This window comes from Nerophis ophidion, linkage group LG19 (genome assembly GCF_033978795.1).
Source record: "Nerophis ophidion isolate RoL-2023_Sa linkage group LG19, RoL_Noph_v1.0, whole genome shotgun sequence".
NCBI lineage: Eukaryota > Metazoa > Chordata > Actinopteri > Syngnathiformes > Syngnathidae > Nerophis > Nerophis ophidion.
This window is the reverse complement of record NC_084629.1, coordinates 23775833-23797051: the sequence shown is the minus strand read 5'-3', so window position 1 is coordinate 23797051 and position 21219 is coordinate 23775833. Positions and strand designations below refer to the sequence as shown.

Genomic DNA, 21219 nt, shown 5'->3' with positions numbered 1-21219 from the left:
AATATTGTTACTACATTTCTTCATTTTTGCGTATTTCACATTGTTTTCTGCAGGTACAACTATAATTATTCTCTAAAAAATTGGTTTTGTGTTAATATATTTGGGTGTCGGACACAAATTATTGGGATTTACATTATTCTTTAGGGCAGGGGTGTCAAACGTACGGCCCGCGGGCAACAGGTTTTATCCGGCCCTACAAATGCTAAGTATAAAAATGAGAAGAAATTTTTGAATGAAATAAACTGCTGTTTTAAATGTATCCACTAGATGTCACAATAGAAATTATTTGTATATTTGTAGATGATGCTACGTATGTAAAAAATACAAATAAACCACATGATGTTAGTGCACCAGTCGAGGAAAATGAGCAAACTACATAAATGACGTCCTGTAATTTGATTTTGATATTCTTTTTTTATCTTGATAGATTGAAAATTAACACCAATGAGTTGACTTATGAACATTATCACATGATTTCTTCAGAAAGTGTAAATAACGACAAATAAAGATAGAATACTATCAACCACAACTTGTAAGTGTAAAAAAAAAACTATCAACATTATGATTTGTACATTTTCAGAATGTGCTTGATCTCTTTTTAAATAAAGAAAACAATCTGAAGTTGTATTTATTTTTAAGTTATCGTGCCGTGATTCTACTCCCACTTGGGAGTATATTTTTCTCCATGTGGCCCCCGTTCGAAAATGAGTTTGACACCCCTGTTTTAAGGGGAACATTACCACTGTATATGTTTTAGTCATAAAACTAGTGTATATAAAGAAAATGCCGGATGTATTGATCAACAATGTGAAAGATAAATAACACAACCTGACTTTTTAATGAGTCAGTGTTTCCAAAAAAAATAAAAAATTTAAGTCAATAAAGCCAATAAAAAGGTTCTTCCTACCCTGATGATGCTGCTTCGCCGCGGTGCTGCCTTCGCGGACTCCAGCAGGATGGTCTCCTGGTCCTGACCGCCACCACCGGGCAGGATGACACCACTCCGCCGAGCTCGGGACACCCTAGCCGGCATGAAGTCCGGCGCTCCGTCGCTGTCTCGCTCCGACATGTTGGAGCCGGTCGGAGATGAGTCAAGACAAGCAGCGGAATTGAATCAAGACGAGCAAAGTTTGTCCATTTAAAACATGTCAGAACGCACGCACGGAGCACCGAGCCGCACCTTCGGTCCGTGAACGCAACCAGGTGCAGAGTGCGGTTCTTCTGGACCAGACTGTGACTGATGCACCAGTCCTCCCGCACCCCCCTCCTCTCCAGGCGCAACAAGTCCTCCCAGTCTTTCGCGTGGAAGAGGGGTGGGCGTCCGGCGGCGTGCGTCAAAGGCACGCACGGTGCACGCACAAGTGGACCTAGTCCGAGTGGGCGAGATTCGAACCAAAGTGCACGGACACCAAACAAGTTGTGGCACTTTGCGTCAACTAAAAGGCAATAAGGCGCCCTTTTGGCGATATGTTGTGCGCATGTCTAAACCGGCAAACCCCCTGCCCCCTCACCCCCATTACTAAAAAAAACGGTAGCGGTTCCGTTCCACGGACAACAAACGGCGGGCGACTTTTTAGACCGCGACACAAAACACAAACCACCTCCGCTACTGGCTTCGTAGACCACGCCCCCCTTTCTGCCTCTACACTCCGCCCTAATGCCGTGATTGACGTGCGTCTCGACCAATAGGCGTGGTGATTCAAAGAGCTCATTGTTCAAATTTGTTCTCTTTGTTTCTGTCCACTTGTCTCATTCAGTGTTTTTTATTATAGTATTTATTTATTAACACATTTTATTTATTTTTCGACATTTTTAGTTTTAATTCATTTGACAAATAACGTGTATTTATTTTTACTTATTTTTTCTATGATTATCATAATCAATGTTATGATTTATCATATGAATAATGATGAGTAAAATTATATTTTATGTTGCAGGCATCAATTTCCAAATTACCGGTAGCTAAAATTTGCAAAAAATAACAAATTTATACCAGTTTGAACGTTAAATTTCTTGTCTTTGCAGTCTATTTAATTGAATATAGGTTGATATGGATGTGCAAATCATTGTATTCTTTTTTCATTTACCATTTACACAAAGTACCAACTTAACTGGTTTTGGGTTTTGTATATATAGGTAAATATATAGGTACATATTGTGATGGGACACAAGTAGGGGATTTTATTTTTTTATGTTTCATTGCCATGCAAGTCTTATAGTCTTTTATTGCTGTGGATTCTAAAATGCATGTTTTTACATTTTAGAATTTGATTGTATTTTTTTTGCCGGTTTTTACACTTTGGAATTTGATTGTCTTTAAAGGCCTACTGAAATGAGATTTCCTTATTTAAGCGGGGATAGCAGGTCCATTCTATGTGTCATACTTGATCATTTCGCGATATTGCCATATTTTTGCTGAAAGGATTTAGTAGAGAACATCCACGATAAAGTTCGCAACTTTCGGTGCTAAGAGAAAAGCCCTGCCTTTACCGGAAGTCGCAGACGATGACGTCACAAGTGTGGGGGCTCCTCACATATTCACATTGATTTTAATGGGAACTACCAACAAAAAGAGCTATTCGGACCGAGAAAACGACAATTTCCCCATTAATTTGAGCGAGGATGAAAGATTCATGTTTGAGGATATTGATAGCGACGGACTAGAAAAAAAAAAAAACGCGATTGCATTGGGACGGATTCTGATGTTTTTAAACACATTTACTAGGATAATTCTGGGAAATCCCTTATCTTTCTATTGTGTTGCTAGTGTTTTAGTGAGTTTAATATCACCTGATAGTCGGAGGTGTGTGTCCACACGTGTGTTGACGCCAATGTCTCAGGGAAGTCGACCGGCCTGCTGGTTGACATTCTGTCGTGATTCATGTACGCTGGACCGCGCTCTGATCCATAGTAAAGTTTCATCTCCAGGAATTTTAAACAAGGAATCACCGTGTGTTTGTGTGGCTAAAGGCTAAAGCTTCCCAACTCCATCTTTCTACTGGGACTTCTCCAATATCAATTGAACAAATTGCAAAAGATTCAGCAACACAGATCTCCAAAATACTGTGTAATTATGCCGTTAAAGCAGACGACTTTTAGCTTTGTGTGTGCAAAGCGCTCATACTTCCTAAAAACCCATGACGTCTTGCGTACACGTCATCATTACACGACGTTTTCAAGACGAAACTCTCGAGAAATTTAAAATTGCAATTTAGTAAACTAAAAAGGCTGTATTGGCATGTGTTGCAATGTTAATATTTCATCATTGATGTATAAACTATCAGACTGCGTGGTGGGTAGTAGTGGGTTTCAGTAGGCCTTTAATTGCATGTTTTTACTCCTTGTGGACTTTTCTGGTATTTTAAGACATTACCCCTTTCAGCTGGTTACCCCTAACAACCAAAGTGCCCAATCCAACGGTACGGGAAATTGGACGCACCTGTGGAGCATTAGGACTGCACATTTAAAAGGAGCGACATGGGAGGGTTGACAGAGGGAATCAACAGGCTAGAGAAGAAGAGGGGACGGCAGGATTCGGCAGGTTTTGGCCTGGGACGCGACAGGCTTTGCCAAGAGCGACCGGATGAACGCACGCAGGCTGGGAAGGAACCCCCGGACGACACAGCAGACCCCGCAGGCTACCAGAGCGAACCCCAAGAACCACACAACACGCAGGGGCAGAGGAAACTCTGCCTCCCAAGTAAGTCCCGTGTGTTGTGGATCTGTGGGGACACCCAACTGCCTTTGGCTGTGGGCTTGCGGGTTCGTGCGTCGTACGCTGGCTGTGTGGTTCTGTGGACAGGGGGGCGATTTGGACCCAAGGACCTGCGGCGAACCCCGGAAGCGACCAGGAGGCGGAGCGGGACGGGTACGGCCACGTAGATCCCGCGAGTGACCAGAGACTGGCGAGGAGAGTGGGCGTACCCAATACGTTGACGTGGAACAACAGCAAAGGCAGGGGAACCCTTGCCTTGCGTGTAAGTGTGACGTCAGCCTGGATACCGTCATCGTGGTTTTAGTTAATTTTATCCCTGTGGCCTGCCTCCCTTTTTTAATTTTGTGTGCAGGAGGACGCCGTGGCAGTGGGCAGAGCCAAGATATGAACCCACACGCCTGTCGTGACTGTACTCTCGCCCATTACATTTGCTACCATTTGGTATTTTAGTGTCGACAACGTGACTGTTTTTTAATTGTATTTTAATAAATTATTAACGAGTATAATCTTTCCGTTTTATGGGATGGCTGCTCTCACTACATTGGGTTCTTAATATTTTTATTGGTTTTAACCAACAATTTTTATTGGATTTAAATATTCCACCACTCGGGTCCATCACATTTCGTACATATATAGGCACATATATACAAACCCCGTTTCCATAAGAGTTGGGAAATTGTGTTAGACGTAAATATAAACAGAATACAATGATTTGCAAATCATTTTCAACCCATATTCAGTTGAATATGCGACCAAGACAACATATTTTATGTTCAAACTGATAAACATTTTTTTTTTGCAAACGACCATTAACTTTAGAATTTGATGCCATCAACACGTGACAAAGAAGTTGGGAAAGGTGGCAATATTACTGATAAAGTTGAGGAATGCTCATCAAACACTTATTTGGAACATCCCACAGGTGTGCAGGCTAATTGGGAACAGTTGGATGCCATGACTGGGTGTAAAAACCGCTTCCCAAAAAATGCTCAGTCTTTCACAAGAAAGGATGGGGTGAGGTACACCCCTTTGTCCACAACTGCGTGAGCAAATAGTCAAACAGTTTAAGAACGTTTCTCAAAGTGCAATTGCAAGAAATTTAGGGATTTCAACATCTACGGTCCATAATATCAGAAGGTTCAGAGAATCTGGAGAAATCACTCCAGGTAAGTGGCATGGCCGGAAACCAACATTGAATGACCATGACCTTCGATCCCTCCGACGGCACTGTATCAAAAACCGACATCAATCTCTAAAGGATATCACCACACGGGCTCAGGAACACTTCAGAAAACCACTGTCACTGTTTGCAAATACATCAAAGATGCTATTATAATCCATTTCTAATGGATAAAGCTTTGGCCTGGACAAGAGGTCATCAGGTGGTCCCCAACGTTCACAGAGTGTTTCGACCCTTAACCACAACACTCTCCGGTTGGTGGGTCAGCAGTGATTGGCCAGATCACTGCTCCTCTCATCCAGGCTTCCAGCTATTGTCCTCTCTTTTATGCCAGAGCCAACCGGAAGCTCTCTCCGCCGCTTCTCCCAGCTTACGAACGGCTATTTTTCTCAAGTGACCTCTCAATCCAACCTTTGTCATCATATTCCACACAGATTGCGCAGAGAATCCTCGACAACTAACTTCCACTGTCATCAGCCATGCTGTCCACCCCTTGTCCCGGCAGTCCTGGACAAGTTGTTGGTACTTTGTTTTCTTCCTCTCTGCCGCTTCCTCACATCCTTCCTCCCACGGGACAGTAAGTTCCACCAGGATGATTTCCTTTCCCTCTGGGGACCACATAACTATGTCTGGTCTCAGAGTGGTAGACAGTACTGCCCCTGGGAAGAGGAGCTTCCGCCCCAGGTCGACCTCCATCTCCCATCCCTGGGCCAACTGCAAGAGGTTTTGGTCAGCTTGGCCTTGGACAACTGGTCTATGACCCTCTTTCACGAAGGTGATGGTGCTCAGCAATGGCTTTGTTTTGGCTGGGTGTTTCTTTCTCCTCTCTTGCTCCAAGATGTCTGCGAGCATTGGCAACACCTTGTCATGGCGCCACCTGTATCTTCCCTGGGTCAATGCTGTTTTGCACCCAGACAGGATGTGCGCCATAGTTCCTTTACCGCCACACAACCTGCACAGCGGGTCCTCCCTCATTCCCCACCTATGCAAGTTGACTGGGGTCAACAGGGTGTCGTATACTGCTCGAAGCAGAAATGAGATACGAAACGGCTCCAGCCTCCACAGTTCACTCCACGTCACGTTCCTCTTGGGAAGGTTCCACCTTGCCCAGGCACCTTGGGTTGCGAGTTTGATGGCTTTAGCTCTTCTTTCTTCTTCCTCAAGGTTTCGGACTTCATCCTGAATCAAGGTCCTTTTTTCCCTCGGAGCGGACTTGGACCACTGCTGGAAATGTGATGTTCCTAGACCCTGTCTTCCAGTGCAGAGGCTTCCGATGGTATCTTTGGTCCTGAGAGATGATTCTGCCTGGGCAATAGCAGTGCTAGCGGACCACTTCCTGCCAGATCTTGTTCTTATTCCAGCTTCCCTGATCAGCCGATCTTGGGAGTCCCTATACGACAGGGAAAGTCTGCATTTTGCGACTTTAAACTCCTCCAGAACTGAAGACAGGGGGAGCTGGAGCTGACCCGACCTTATGTAGAGCCCCGTAGATGTAAAGCTCGGGGGTATCCCCAACCATTTCTGAAGGTGCTTGTTGAACTTCCTCTCCAACCCTTCAACTGTTGTTATCGCCACTTTGTACACGGTGAGAAGCCACATAAGTCTTTGGAGTAGGCCGTGCTGGTAGATCCAGCACTTGTATTTAAATACAGTTTGTCGCTACTTCTGTAAGTGCAAGTTAAAGCTCTACTATGAAAAGCAAAAGCGATTTATCAACAACATCCAGAAACGCCGCCGGCTTCTCTGGGCCCGAGATCATCTAAGATGGACTGATGCAAAGTGGAAAAGTGTTCTGTGGTCTGACGAGTCCACATTTCAAATTGTTTTTGGAAATATTCTACACCGTGTCATCCGGACCAAAGGGGAAGCGAACCATCCAGACTGATATCGAAGCAAAAATCAAACGCCATCATCTGTGATGGTATGGGGGTGCATTAGTGCCCAAGGCATGGGTAATTTACACATCTGTGAAGGCACCATTAATGCTGAAAGGTACATACAGGTTTTGGAACAACATATGCTGCCATCTAAGTGCCGTCTTTTTCATGGATGCCCCTGCTTATTTCAATAAGACAATGCCAAGCCACATTCAGCACGTGTTACAACAGCGTGGCTTCGTAAAAAAAGAGTGCGGGTACTTTCCTGGGCCGCCTGCAGTCCGGACTTGTCTCACATCGAATATGTGTGGCGCATTATGAAGAGTAAAATACGACAGCAGAGACCCCGGACTGTGAACGACTGAAGCTCTACATAAAACAAGAATGGGAAAGAATTCCACTTTCAAAGCTTCAACAATTAGTTTCCTCAGGTCCCAAACGTTTATTGAGTGTTGTTAAAAGAAAAGGTGAGGTAACACAGTGGTGAACATGCCCTTTCCCAACTACCTTGCAAAAAATAAAAGAAAATGTAGGGGTTTGAACATCAAATATCTTGTCTTTGTAGTGCATTCAATTGAATGTGGGTTGAAAAGTATTTGCAAATCATTGTATTTATATTTACATCTAGCACAATTTCACAACTCATATGGAAACGGGGTTTGTAGGTATAAATATATACCCCGGTGTATATATATATCCATCCATCCCATCCATTTTCTACCGCTTATTCCCCTTTGGGAGTCGTGGGGGTCGTTGGTGCCTCTCAGCTACAATCGGGCGGACATATATATATATATATATATATATATATATATATATATATATATATACCCCGGTGTATATATATATCCATCCATCCCATCCATTTTCTACCGCTTATTCCCCTTTGGGAGTCATGGGGGTCGTTGGTGCCTCTCAGCTACAATCGGGCGGACATATATATATATATATATATATACATATATATATATATATATATATATATATATATATATATATATGCATATATATATATATATATATATATGCATATATAAATACATGCATATATATATATACATACATACTGTATATACATGCATGTATGTATACTGTACATGCATATGTATATATATATATATATATATCAGGGGTCTCAGACATGTTGCGGCCCCAACCTTAATATGAAAGTTTAATGTTAGTACGGCCCACAAGTATATGAATGGCGCCTGACAGCGTTGTGTGCAGAGCTGAAGGAATCTACCAATCACGGTGTGGTAAATGGCCCTCGAGGGCCGAACATTGAAGTCACCTGCGTGATGCAAGCAGAGAAACGTTTTGCCGCTTTTCCAATAGGCCCGCACGCGGTCTTCCTCCCTCCATCCCTTCCTCGCTTGCCCGCCTACTCGCTCTCTCTCTCTGTCACTGTGTATGTGTCTCTCTCTTGGTCCCTCCCCGGGCACCGCTGTAAACAGTCCGGGCCGGGGAGACGAGCGATCCGATAGCTTCCGAAGCACTCCGCCGAAGGACAGAGCGACAATACAAAACTGTGGTGGACTGGACCCCAGCGCTGATACTCCGGCAGAGAGTCACTCGGGGAATCGGACGTGTTATACGTTAGTCGTGATGTTAGCCTATACGGGGATAATTGTGCTACCGTAACTAAACTCCACGGCGAGCCTTCCCACCCTCCCTCCGGCTACAGACAGAGACGATTTTTGTTATTTGGCCATAAAATGGCTCTTTCAATGTTCTGAGTTGCCCACCCCTGCGTTAGTGGAAAAGCGGCAAATGAGTGAAAGCGACAGAAACATTTCCATGGAGACGAGGGTTTTCTTACTTGCCTGGCTGCAGTCACACCGCGACACTTGTCCGTCAGTAATAACAGTCCCCGATAACCAGGACCAATTCAAAACGTTATTTGTTTTTTTATTGTTGAATTTGCATTGCCTCACACGATGAATACTACATATATTTCTAGATTTCGTCAGATAACACTCTGGAAACCGTCCCTTTTTTATGCTCGCTATCCCAGTACTTTCCCGGCTATTATCTGCCGAACGCCAAACGGAACGACATACATTGCGGAAATAACAATATTCTTCGTGCATCGGCTAAATACAAATATATTAAACAACCCCAAATATGTCTTTTTCAAAGCCTGCAGTGAAGAGAAGGGTTAGTGATGAGCAAAGACAATTCCAGGAAAAATTGGGAGATGCAATATTCCTTTGTTGAGCACAGGGGCACCCCGACGTGTCTTATTTGCACAGAGTAAGTTGCGGTGCACAAGGAATACAATTTGAAATGTCATTGTACAAACCCCGTTTCCATAATGAAAGCAATGGAATACAATGATTTGCAAATCCTTTTCAACCCATATTCAGTTGAATATGCTACAAAGACAACATATTTGATGTTCAAACTGATAAACATTTTTTTTTTCGCAAATAATCATTAACTTTAGAATTTGATGCCTGCAACACGTCACAAAGAGGTTGAGAAAGGTGGCAATAAATACTGATAAAGTTGAGGAATTCTCATCAAACACTTATTTGGAACATCCCACAGGTGTGCAGGCTAATTGGGAACAGGTGGGTGCCATGATTGGGTATAAAAGCAGCTTCCGTGAAATGCTCAGTCATTCACAAACAAGGACGGGGCAAAGGTCACCACTTTGTGAACAAATGCGTGAGCAAATCGTCAAACAGTTTTAGAACAACATTTCTCAACGGTCTATTGCAAGGAATTTAGGAATTTCACCATCTACGGTTCGTAAAATAAAGGTTCAGAGAATCTGGAGAAATCATTGAATGTAAGCGATGATACAACCGACCTTTGTTCCATCGGGCGGTACTGCATCAAAAAGCGACATCAGTGTGTAAAGGATATCACCACATGGGCTCAGGATCACTTCAGAAAACCACTGTCAGTAACTACAATTTGTTGTTACATCTGTAAGTGCAAGTTAAAGCTCTACTATGCAAAGCCAAAGCCAGTTATCAACGACACCCAGACACGCCACCGGCTCCTCTGGTCCCGAGCTCAGCTAAGATGGACTGATGCGAAGTGGAAAAGTGTTCTGTGGGCTGACGAGTCCACATTTCAAATTGTTTTTCGGAAAGATGAACGTTGTGTCCTCCGGACCAAAGATGAAAAGAACCTTTAGGACTATTCTAGGTGCAAAGTTCAAAAGCCAGCATTTGTGATGGTATGGGGGTGCATTAGCTCCCAATGCATGGGTAACTTACACATCTGTGAATGCACCAATAATGCTGAAAGGTACATACAGGTTTTGGAGCAACATATGTTGCCATCCAAGCAACGTTATCATGGACGCCCCTGCTTATTTCAGCAAGACAATACCAAGTCACTTGTTACAACAGCGTGGCTTCATAGTAAAAGAGTGCAGGTACTAGACTGGCCTGCCTGTAGTCCAGACCTGTCTCCTATTGAAAATGTGTGGAGCATTATGAAGCCTAAAATACCACAACGGAGACCCCGGACTGTTGAACAACTTAAGCTGTACATAAAACAAGAATGGGAAAGAATTCCACCTGAAAAGCTTCTATAATGTGTCTTCTCAGTTCCCAAAGGTGTTGTTAAAAGAAAAGGTGATGTAACACAGTGGTGAACATGCCTTTTCCCAACTACTTTGGCACGTGTTGCAGCCATGAAATTCTAAGTTAATTATCATTTGCAAAAAAAAATAAAAGTTTATGAGTTTGAACATCAAATATCTTGTCTCTGTAGTGCATTCAATTGAAAATGGGTTGAAAAGGATTCGCAAATCATTGTATTCCGTTTATATTTACATCTAACACAATTTCCCAACTCATATGGAAACAGGGTTTGTACAACTAGACATGCTGAGGAGTATGCAAAATACCAGGGAGATGAGAGAGTAAACCGGGTTGCAAATTTTAAAACCAGTCTACTGAGGCAACAAGATTTCTTCAAGAAAGCAACGGAAAAGAGCGATGCAGCAGTCAAAGCTAGCTACATGGTGAGTGAGATGGTTGCTAGGGCAGGAAAGCCATTCAAAGAAGGTGAATTCATTAAAAAGTGCTTGTTACTTTTTTTTAAAGAACTCTTTTCTTGCGGCCCAGCCTCACTCAGTTTCTGCATCCAGTGGCTCCCTCCCGGGTAATTTGAATTTGAGACCCCTGATATATATATTTACATGCAGTCAGCTTTCGGGCCTAAACCAGATTTAGTTTTTTTGCCCAATGCAACCCCCAAGTAAAAAAGTTCAGACACCCCTGGTTTAAATCATAAAACCTTTGACCTCGGCTATCTCAAGCATGTTAGATTGCAGACTATGATTAAAATTCAATAAGCACATGTCAGACTTGTTAAGATGTGTTTGTTATTTTGTCCAAAACGAAGGAAAATAAAATCAAACACAAGTGCATTTCCATCTAAATGTAAAGTTGTGTGCAACTAAAAAAAGATTTCTGCAAATTTAGGGACAAGTATTGTGCTAGCTAACCTTTGACCTCAGCTACTTCACACAATCTTGTGTAACAAACTACTCACAGCTGATCATGTTCTTGCTTCCACGCTGCACCGAAAAAGAAACAGTTGAAGCTACCCTTTAATTTTCACATTTGATCGTCATTTTTGGCATTCATCTTCAACAATACACTTTGTTGTATTGGCATTGACCCTCATTCAGACCGTTTAAACGTGCTTTTAGACACAACACATCGTTCTGTGTGTTTGCAACTTTTATGCTAATGAGATTGTGTATCTTATTTACTTTTTACTTATAGTGCCCTTATTTATATGTCACGTATAATGTAATACAATGTAATATGAAGGATTTACAGTCAAATTATCGTCATGAGGCCTAAAACGATCGAGGAAAATCATCCGATGCTGCTGAGGACCGTCTGCACTTTTAAAACAATTTTACCTTTAAAAAAACAAAACAACAGAAAAAAAGTCGCCAGGGGAAGAACAGCGCCCCCGCCTGGCTCCACAGAGGCATGCATGCTAATGGCCACTTGAAGTTGTCAAATGGTCGTACGTTATGGTTGTTTCGTAACCATTTATCGTACAGAGGGTGAAACTATCGTACAAATTATCTACGTTACATTATGCGTCATGCTCGGGGATCGTATTTGCTGAAGAAAAAACACAACTTTAGCTGTATTTTAGGATGTGTAGCGAACCCTGTTTTTTGGGGGGGGGTTTTGGTGTGTGTGTGTCTGTTTTATGTGAAAAGCAAGTCACCTCTAGATTGAAGCTATTATCATATGTGTCTGATTTATGACACCAAAAGAATGAAAAAGTGTGCGAATAAATAGATATGGTCAAAGTAGTATCAATCTCACGGAAATTCTCCAGCCATTTTGATCCATGACATAGACCACAAAACCCTTCCCCGTCAACAACTATGCAATTAAACAGACTTTGTGAGAGCCAACAATGATTACTTTGGGGAAAATTATGATCCGGAACCTTATATTTTTGAGCCCGAACATAGAGGATGAGCAAAAAGTTTTAGAAATCGAGTGCTAAACGAATGTAGCTTAAAGGTAACACTATTGAATTAGAAGCTTTGCTAGGTGTTAAAAATTCAAACTAGCCATAAAAAAAGCAAACACTTATTGTACAATTTAAACTCCCACTGGGATGCCGACCGACCGTTTGCATGAAGAGTCAATCACAATCCTCACAAAAGGTAAAAAAAAAGTTGTCTTTTTCACCATCTCCGGGGATGTGAAAGTGGACCAGCCTCTCGGTCCATGGCCACATTTGTCTACTGGCAGGTGGGAGATGCATGAATTATAATCTAGAATGTACTTTTAGGAAGTTTGACACTAAGTGTGTCAACAATAGCAGTGTAAGCTAGCATTAGCTTAATGCAAACAATGCGCCTGTAACGATCTGTCACTTACTTTCTGATAGTTTTTCGTGTTTTGTACTTTGTTTCCTGTTCAGTGCTCTTATTTTGTCATACTTCCTGTTTACTCCGCTGAGCACTGTTTTTGTCACACTCGCCGTTGATTGGCAGCGGTCCTCAGCTGCGGTCAATCAACAGGTCTATTTATGTTTCACTCGAGCACTCCTCAGTGCTCGAAGTTAAACCTATGTTGGGAACATCTCCATGCAAGACTGCTTTCTGTTTATATCTTTTACTTTGATGAAATTAAAATCATCTTACCTGCTTTCTGCTCTCCTGGATTTTTGCATACTTGAGGTCACACAACTGCAGCCATGCGACATCCCAACAGTAACTTCGAGCCAGAAAATTGTGACCTCGCGAGAATCCCTGTCGGCAATCCTCAGCCGACGTTCTGGACCGCACAATTCCTGGAGGACTTGAAGGCCAGGTTTGTGCGGTCCCAGCCTACAGACGCGGACCCTCTCCCCGCGGCAACGCCACCGGCTTCGGCTCTCCGACCGGCGCGTCCGCCACTTCCTGCATGCCTCGCGGCTCCCGCGGCAACGCTACCGGCTACGGCTCTCCGACCGGCGCGTCCTCCGCCGCCATCCTTCCTCTCGGCAACGCTGCCGGCTACGGCTCACCGACCGGCGCGCCCGCCTCCTCCTTCACGTCTCGCGGCTCCTGCGGCTCCGTCGCCGACTGCGGCTCTCCGACCGGCACGTCCGCCGCCGCCATCCTTCCCGTCGTCTGCTGAGCTGCTTCTCCCTGCTCCTACGCAGCTTCCAGCGGCTGCTCCCCGGCTGCTCTTTTTGCCAGCTCCCGCTCTCTTTTTTGGTTCGCCGAGAGCTCCAGTGGAGCCCACAGTGAGGTCGCTTTTGTCCTCCTGCTGGGACTGGGCACGGGACGTGTCTTCGTCCCTCCTCCTGGTCCCCTCCCGCCCGTCCCTGGTTTTCGCACCGGGGGACTCCGACGAGCAGGCACGTTTTCCCGCATGTGTGAACGGTGTCTGGCAGCCACCTAGTGGAGGGGGGCCCACTATACACTGCGGTGCAGCCAGGCACACACCGCTGTCATCCCCGCCAGCGTCTCCTTCCACGGAGACATCTACGTCCCTGGCGGGCTTTCGCCTAGCCCCAACGCCGGCTCCACGCCTAGCCCCAACGCCGGCTCCACGCCGAGCCCCAACGCCGGCTCCACGCCGAGCCCCAACGCCGGCTCCACGCCGAGCCCCAACGCCGGCTCCACGCCGAGCCCCAACGCCGGCTCCACGCCGAGCCCCAACGCCGGCTCCACGCCGAGCCCCAACGCCGGCTCCACGCCGAGCCCCAACGCCGGCTCCACGCCGAGCCCCAACGCCGCCAAGAGCAGCACCACGCCGGGCTTCGTCACCGCCGGCATCCGCTATTCCTCGGCCAGCATTTGCTGCTCCTCGCCCGGCGTCATCTGCCGCTTTCACGCCGCCGATGACATCTGCAACAATCACGCCTCCGATGACGCCTGCCGCTTTCACGCCGCCGATGACGTCTGCCGCTTTCACGCCGCCGATGACGTCTGCCGCTTTCACGCCGCCGATGACGTCTGCCGCTTTCACGCCGCCGATGACGTCTGCCGCTTTCACGCCGCCGATGACGTCTGCCGCTTTCACGCCGCCGATGACGTCTGCCGCTTTCACGCCGCCGATGACGTCTGCCGCTTTCACGCCGCCGATGACGTCTGCCGCTTCCACGCCGCCGATGACGTCTGCCGCTTCCACGCCGCCGATGACGTCTGCCGCTTCCACGCCGCCGATGACGTCTGCCGCTTCCACGCCGCCGATGACGTCTGCCGCTTCCACGCCGCCGATGACGTCTGCCGCTTCCACGCCGCCGATGACGTCTGCCGCTTCCACGCCGCCGATGACGTCTGCCGCTTCCACGCCGCCGATGACGTCTGCCGCTTCCACGCCGCCGATGACGTCTGCCGCTTCCACGCCGCCGATGACGTCTGCCGCTTCCACGCCGTTGATGACGTCTGCCGCTTCCACGCCGGCACCAACATCGGCTCCTCAGCCGCCTCCTGCAGAGGTATCTGTTTTGGCTGCAGCCCCCGCCGCTTTGTCTGCTGTCTCCGGGCCTGCTTCAGCGCGCCCGCCTCCACGTCAGCCGCGGATGTGGCCGTGCCCTGGGCGTCCTCCTCGCGGGATGCACTCGTCTCTTTTTCGGCCAATGATGTGGCTGTTCCGTGGCCGCCCGCCCCGCCAGTTCCAGCGGCGCTCTACGCGCCGTCGCCACCTGACTTTCCCTCGCTGGCTGCGGGGACACAAGGTTTGGCGACCTTCCACCAAATCCTCCTTCCATCCTCCCTTACTTTGTGGACATTTTTTTCCATTTTTCTTTTCCAGGGAACATCTGGTATCTGTTCCTTGAGGGGGAGGTCCTGTAACGATCTGTCACTTACTTTCTGATAGTTTTTCGTGTTTTGTACTTTGTTTCCTGTTCAGTGCTCTTATTTTGTCATACTTCCTGTTTACTCCGCTGAGCACTGTTTTTGTCACACTCGCCGTTGATTGGCAGCGGTCCTCAGCTGCGGTCAATCAACAGGTCTATTTATGTTTCACTCGAGCACTCCTCAGTGCTCGAAGTTAAACCTATGTTGGGAACATCTCCATGCAAGACTGCTTTCTGTTTATATCTTTTACTTTGATGAAATTAAAATCATCTTACCTGCTTTCTGCTCTCCTGGATTTTTGCATACTTGAGGTCACACAACTGCAGCCATGCGACATCCCAACAGCGCCGCTAAAATAGTCTGTCTGCGTTAGTGCTTATAATAATAATATCACACATATTTGGTTAATTTTCAGGTCAAGACATGTGAATGGAGTATTGTTGGCGCTTTCTGGATGTTTTTAGAGGGTCTAATGGGACAATAGGGGACTCTCCATCTGTTGACTCAATTGTTAGCTATTTATTTACCATTTTGAAAGCATAAAAAAGCCAAGCATATGTGTTCTTGTCTTTCATAAGGATTGTGAATGATAAAGAGCACATCTCTTTCCAATTTTTGCATATTTCCAGTATGACTGATCTAATAATATGGTCAGAGTGCAGGAGTGTTACTTACTATCATTACGTAGAATCTACGGAAATTACAGAAGGTTTTGGGAGGGGCATATTGAAAATGGCCGACTGTATGCGATGTTTAGATGGTACTTTCACATACTTGGCAGATTGTGAATACAATTGGACATAAAGTCAACTTGTTTTTCCACTCTACTGCAACTTTAAATACTGTGCAGCTGTTCCTAATGTTTTGTCCAGTGTGCAGTACCATCAATGCCAAGCGCAATTGTCTCAGACGGCCCAATATAAAGCAGTGCGATACATTATTCAGTACTGCTGCAAAATTGCTTTTTTTTTATTTTGCACGGAAAGAAGGCAGGAAGGGTGGGTCAGAAGTCACGGCCAGCGAGACAACAGCCCTTTCCAAGAATGCTCGGAGGGATTAAACGTCCTCCTCAAGGACACATCCCACTCTGGGAGGATTGTTGACAACGTGCAGCCTTGTGGGGTTTCCACCCAGCAAGGATGTGATTGAGTAAAGCATCAGATGAGTTTGTGTATTCACACACATTTATGTTTGATCATGCCAGCCACCTTATCACGGCAGGGGAGTTTGCGTGTCCCATGTTGTCTGGGGCTTCTACGAGCATGGTAGGGTCTCCCAAGACAAGTTGGTCCTGGATGAGGGACCAGACAAAGTGCAGCTTGAAGACCCCTATGAAAAGACACAAACATGGACACGGATTTCCCTCGCCCGGACTTGGGTGACTGAAGCACCCCTCTGGAGCCAGGCGGGGAGGTGGGGTTTTCCGGACAAGAGGTGCCCCCCTCCAACGGGTTCACCACTCATGGCAGGAGCCCTAGAGGTCGGGTGCAATGTGAGCTGTCCGGCAGCCAAAGGCGGGGACTTTAGCGGTACGATTCTCGGCGACAGAAGCTAGCTGTGGATTTGGAACTGACCTGGCGTGGGGGGAAAGGAGCCTGAGTTGGTGCGCAAGGTGGAGAAATTCCAGCTGGGTTTGGTGGGATTCATTTTGACGCAAGGCAAAGGTTCTGGAAACAGTGTGGGAAAGAGAGGGAAAAACGTGATGGCCCGCGACTCATAGCCTGTAGGTTGGAGTTTGACCTAGTAGATGAGAGGGTAGCTTCCCTACGCCTTCAGGTGGGGGGACGCGTCTTGACTGTTGTCCCACACTGCTACTGCTCCAAACATGGCGCGAACCCACGTCGTCCGATTGAGAGGTAAGTGTGCCAGCCATTAGGCTAAAAGCCTGAACTGCGAACCTAGCGGCAAGCACACTATTTGAAGGGAGTTAGGTTCACCAACATACACAAGGTTGGCATCCTGGCAGGGCCCCGTTACACGCTTATGCACCAAACAGTAGTTCAGAGTACCTGCCCTTTTTGGATTGCCTAGAGGGAGTAGTGGAGAGTGATCCTTCAGGTGATTCCCCTGTTCTGCTGGGGGACTGGCAATGACAGTGAGACCTACAGAGGCATGATTGGGAGGAACAGCGGCCCGTATCTGAACCCGAGTGATGTTTTGAAGTGGACTATTTAGGTCTATTCAATTGAACTGGAGAAGAGACTAAGTCAGATGCTGGAACATCAGACCTAGAAGGAGCAGTGTAGTTTTCATCTGTCGACCAGCTGTACGGGTGCATGTGAGTTTGCCCAACTATTCTTCATTGTTGGGAACTCGCATGGCTGCAGTTGTGTGTCCCCGATGATGCAAGAATCCAGGAGAAAGTAGTGAAGGTAAGATGAATTTAATATGGCACTCATAAGAAAACAAATAAACATAAAGCAGCCGTGCAAAGTAACGTTCTCAACATGATATTATCTTCGAGCATTGAGGAGTGCTCGAGTGAAACATAAATAGGCAGTAGCTTGATTGACAGCAGGTGTGAACCGCTGCCAATCAATGAAAAGAGAAAAACAACAGTGCTCGTGAATAAAACAGGAAATACAACAAAGTAAGAGCACTGAACAGGAAGTAAATACAAAAACACGAAAATTAACAGAAATAAAGTGACAGATTGTCACAGGACCTCACCCTCAAGGAACAGATTCCAGATGTTCCTATGAAAAAGAAACAAATGGAAAAACGTCCAAAAATGTAAGGGAGGGTGGTGGGAGGTCTTGGTGGAGGGTCGCCAGATCCAATGTCCCCGCAGCCAGCGAGGGAGAGACAAATGGCGGCGGCGCGTATAGCGCCGCTGGAACTGGCGAGGCGGGCGGCCACGGAGCGGCCACATCACTGGCCGACAAAAAGGAGAGTGCGTCCCGCGAGAAGGACGCCCAGGGCACGGCCACATTCGCGGCTGACGTGGAGGCGGGCGCGCTGAAGCAGGCCCGGAAACAGCAGATAAAACGGCGGGGACTGCAGCCGAAACAGATACCTGTGCAGGAGGCGGCTGAGGAGCCGATGTTGGTGCCGGCGTTAAAGCGGCAGACGTCATCAACGGCGTGGAAGTGGCAGATGTCATCGGTGGCGTGAAAGCGGCGGATGTCATCGTCGGCGTGAAAGCGGCGGATGTCATCGGCGGCGTGAAAGCGGCGGATGTCATCGGCGGCGTGAAAGTGGCAGATGAAGACGGAGGGGGAAGAGCCGCAAATGCCGGCCGGGGAGCAGCAGATATCGGCCGGGGAGCAGCAGATGCCGGCGGCGACGAAGCCCAGCGTGGTGCTGCCACTGGCGGCGTTGGATCTGTGCGCAATGCCGGCGCCGGAACCCGGCGTGGGACCGGCTTTGGAGCTCTGCGTTGGGCTGGCGTGGGAACTTGGCGAAAGCCCGCCAGGGACGTAGATGTCTCCGTGGAAGGAGACGCTGGCGAGGATGACAGCGGTGTGTGCCTGCCTGCACCGCAGTGTATAGTGGGCCCCCCTCCACTAGGCGGCTGCCAGACGCCGTCCACACTAGCGGGAAGACGTGCCTCGTCGTCGGAGTCCCCCGGTGCGAAAACCAGGGACGGGCGGGAGGGGGCCAGGAGGAGGGAGCGGACCCTCTACCCGCGCCGAGTCCCAGCAGGAGGACAAAAGAGACCTCACAGTGGTCTCCACTGGAGCCCTCGGCGAACCACAAATTAGAGCGGGAGCCGGCAGGAAGAGTAGCCTGGGAGCAACCGCTGGGAGCAACCGCTGGAAGCTGCGTAGGAGCAGGGAGAAGCAGCACAGTAGACGACGGGAAGGATGGCGGCGGCGGGCGTGCCGGTCGGAGAGCCGCAGTCGGCGACGGAGCCGCGGGAGCCGCGAGACGTGAAGGAGGAGGCGGGCGCGCCGGTCGGTGAGCCATAGCCGGCAGCGTTGCCGAGAGGAAGGATGGCGGCGGAGGACGCGCCGGTCAGAGAGCCGTAGCCGGTAGCGTTGCCGCGGGAAGAGGGTCCGCGTCTGTTGGCTGGGACCGCACAAACCTGGCCTTCAAGTCCTCCAGGAATTGTGCGGTCCAGAACGTCGGCTGAGGATTGCCGACAGGGATTCTCGCGAGGACACTTTCTGGCTCGAAGATACTGTTGGGAACTCGCATGGCTGCAGTTATGTGTCCCCGATGATGCAAGAATCCAGGAGAAAGTAGTGAAGGTAAGATGAATTTAATATGGCACTCATAAGAAAACAAATAAACATAAAGCAGTCGTGCAAAGTAACGTTCTCAACATGATATTATCTTCGAGCACTGAGGAGTGTTCGAGTGAAACATAAATAGGCAGTAGCTTGATTGACAGCAGGTGTGAACCGCTGCCAATCAATGAAAAGAGAAAAACAACAGTGCTCGTGAATAAAACAGGAAATACAACAAAGTAAGAGCACTGAACAGGAAGTAAATACAAAAATACGAAAATTAACAGAAATAAAGTGACAGATTGTCACATTCATGTACTTTTTGAACTTGGAGAAGGCATCTGACCATGTTCCTTGAAAAATCCTGTGGGAAGTGCCACAATCAGGCGGTCTGCTTCCTTTATAATCAGTGTCAGAGCTTGGTCCACATTGCCGGCAGTAAGTCGGACCCGTTTCATGTGAGGGTTGGACTCCGCCAGGCTGCCCTTTGTCACCGATTCTGTTTACAACTTTTATGGACAGAATTCTTACGCGCAGTCAGGGCATTGAAGGGATCCAGTTTGGTGGCTGCAGGATTAGGTCTCTGTTTTTGGCAGATGATGTGGTCCAACTGGCTTTATCTGGCCAGAATTTGCTGCTTTCACTAGAGTCAATTTGCTGCTGAGTGTAAAGCAACTGAGATAAGAATGAGCAGCCCCAAGTCCATGGTTCTCGTCCTGAAAAGGGTGGAGTGCCATCTCTGGGTTTGGTACGAGATTCTACCCCAAGTAGAGGAGTTCATATACATTGGGGTCTTGTTCCCGAATGAGTGAAGACTGCATCGTGAGATCAACAGGCGGATTGGTGTGGCGTTTGCAGAGATGCGGACCTTGTATCGATCCCTCGAGGTGAGGAAGGAGCTGAGCTGGAAAGCAAAGCTCTCAATTTACCGGTCAATCCATGTTTTTACCCTCACCTATGGTCTTGAGCTGACTTGGCTGACTTCCTGGTAGCTTTGCCAACTTTGTGGTAGTTTTGTTAACTTCAAGCTAGCCTGGCTAATCGCCTGGCAGCCTGGTTGGCTTCCTGGAAATTTGGTGAAATGAATGGTGGTCTCACTAACTTCCTGGTAGCCTGGCTAACTTTCTTGCAGTTTGGCTAATTTACTGGTAACCTGACAAACTTCGTCATAGTTACGGCAAACTTCCTGTTAGCTTGACTGACTTTATGGTAGTCTGGTTGAATTCCTTGTAGCTTGGCTAACTTAGTGGTAGTCTTGCTAACTTCCTGCTATCTTGACTGACTTTATGGTAGCTTGGCTCGCCTTGTGGTAGTTTTGCTAACTTCCTGCTAGCCTGAGTGACTTTGTGGTAGTCTGATTCACTTCCTGATAGTTTAGCTAACTCAAAGGTAATCTGGCTGATTCCCTGGTAGCGTGGCTAATTTTGTGGTAGTTTTGCTAACTTCCTGCCAGCCTGACTGACTTCCTAAAGGTGTACCTATTAAATTATCCAGTTGGCCTACAGAAAACGTTACACAAGGCTGACCTTGTGGAAGCTTGATTGCTCAAAGAGAACAGCACGCATGCACATGGAACACAATGGCGGTCTTTGCAGCATTGTATGAGAAGACCATTCTGAGTACACAATGTGCACAACAAGCATCACACAAACAATAAACAAAAGCCCTAAACAACAAGAGTTTTCCTTTAAAGTCTAACAGAGGGAAATCGTGAGAGGAAACTTACAAAAACGAGCTGAAAAAAAGTTGACGTTCCCTCCAGGGTCGAAAATAGTCCATCCTGGAAAGCCATTAGACAAACATGATCACCAACTATCATAGCAATTTTGGGTAACATTTTTGTATGGGGAACATATTCTAAGTAACAAAGACTTAATTTAGAGTTATTTGGTTAGGGTTGGGGTTAGGGTTGGGGTTGGGGTTAGGGTTAGAGGGTTAGGGTTGGGATTGGGGTCGGGGTTAGGGCCATGCAG

At 47.1% G+C, this 21219-nt stretch overlaps 2 protein-coding genes across 3 annotated transcripts in view; one reads left to right on the top strand and one right to left on the bottom strand.

The window, feature by feature from the left end:
• Positions 1 to 1612, bottom strand: part of plcl1 (phospholipase C like 1) — a 177695-nt gene extending 176083 nt beyond the window's left edge. For both annotated transcript variants that reach the window (XM_061879621.1, XM_061879622.1), the window contains exon 1: positions 908 to 1612. In XM_061879621.1, the coding sequence (XP_061735605.1) occupies positions 908 to 1069 (162 nt within the window). In that variant the 5' untranslated portion in view covers positions 1070 to 1612. The remainder of the gene's footprint in view (positions 1 to 907) is intronic.
• Positions 1613 to 14602: 12990 nt separating this feature from the next.
• On the top strand, positions 14603 to 15353 carry LOC133537773 (atherin-like). Its single transcript, XM_061878856.1, has 2 exons — positions 14603 to 14950; positions 15028 to 15353. The coding sequence occupies exons 1-2, from the start codon at positions 14624 to 14626 to the stop codon at positions 15088 to 15090; spliced, it is 390 nt and encodes a 129-aa protein (XP_061734840.1). The 5' UTR covers positions 14603 to 14623; the 3' UTR covers positions 15091 to 15353.
• The last annotated feature ends 5866 nt before the right edge of the window (positions 15354 to 21219 follow it).

Excerpts from the sequence above, each read along its gene's own strand:
- LOC133537773 (XM_061878856.1), top strand. The coding sequence starts at position 14,624 with ATGACGTCTGCCGCTTCCACGCCGTTGATGACGTCTGCCGCTTCCACG. Across the intron at positions 14,951-15,027 it reads GCTGGCTGCGGGGACACAAG|GGAACATCTGGTATCTGTTC; the intron begins GTTTGGCGACCT and ends TTTCTTTTCCAG.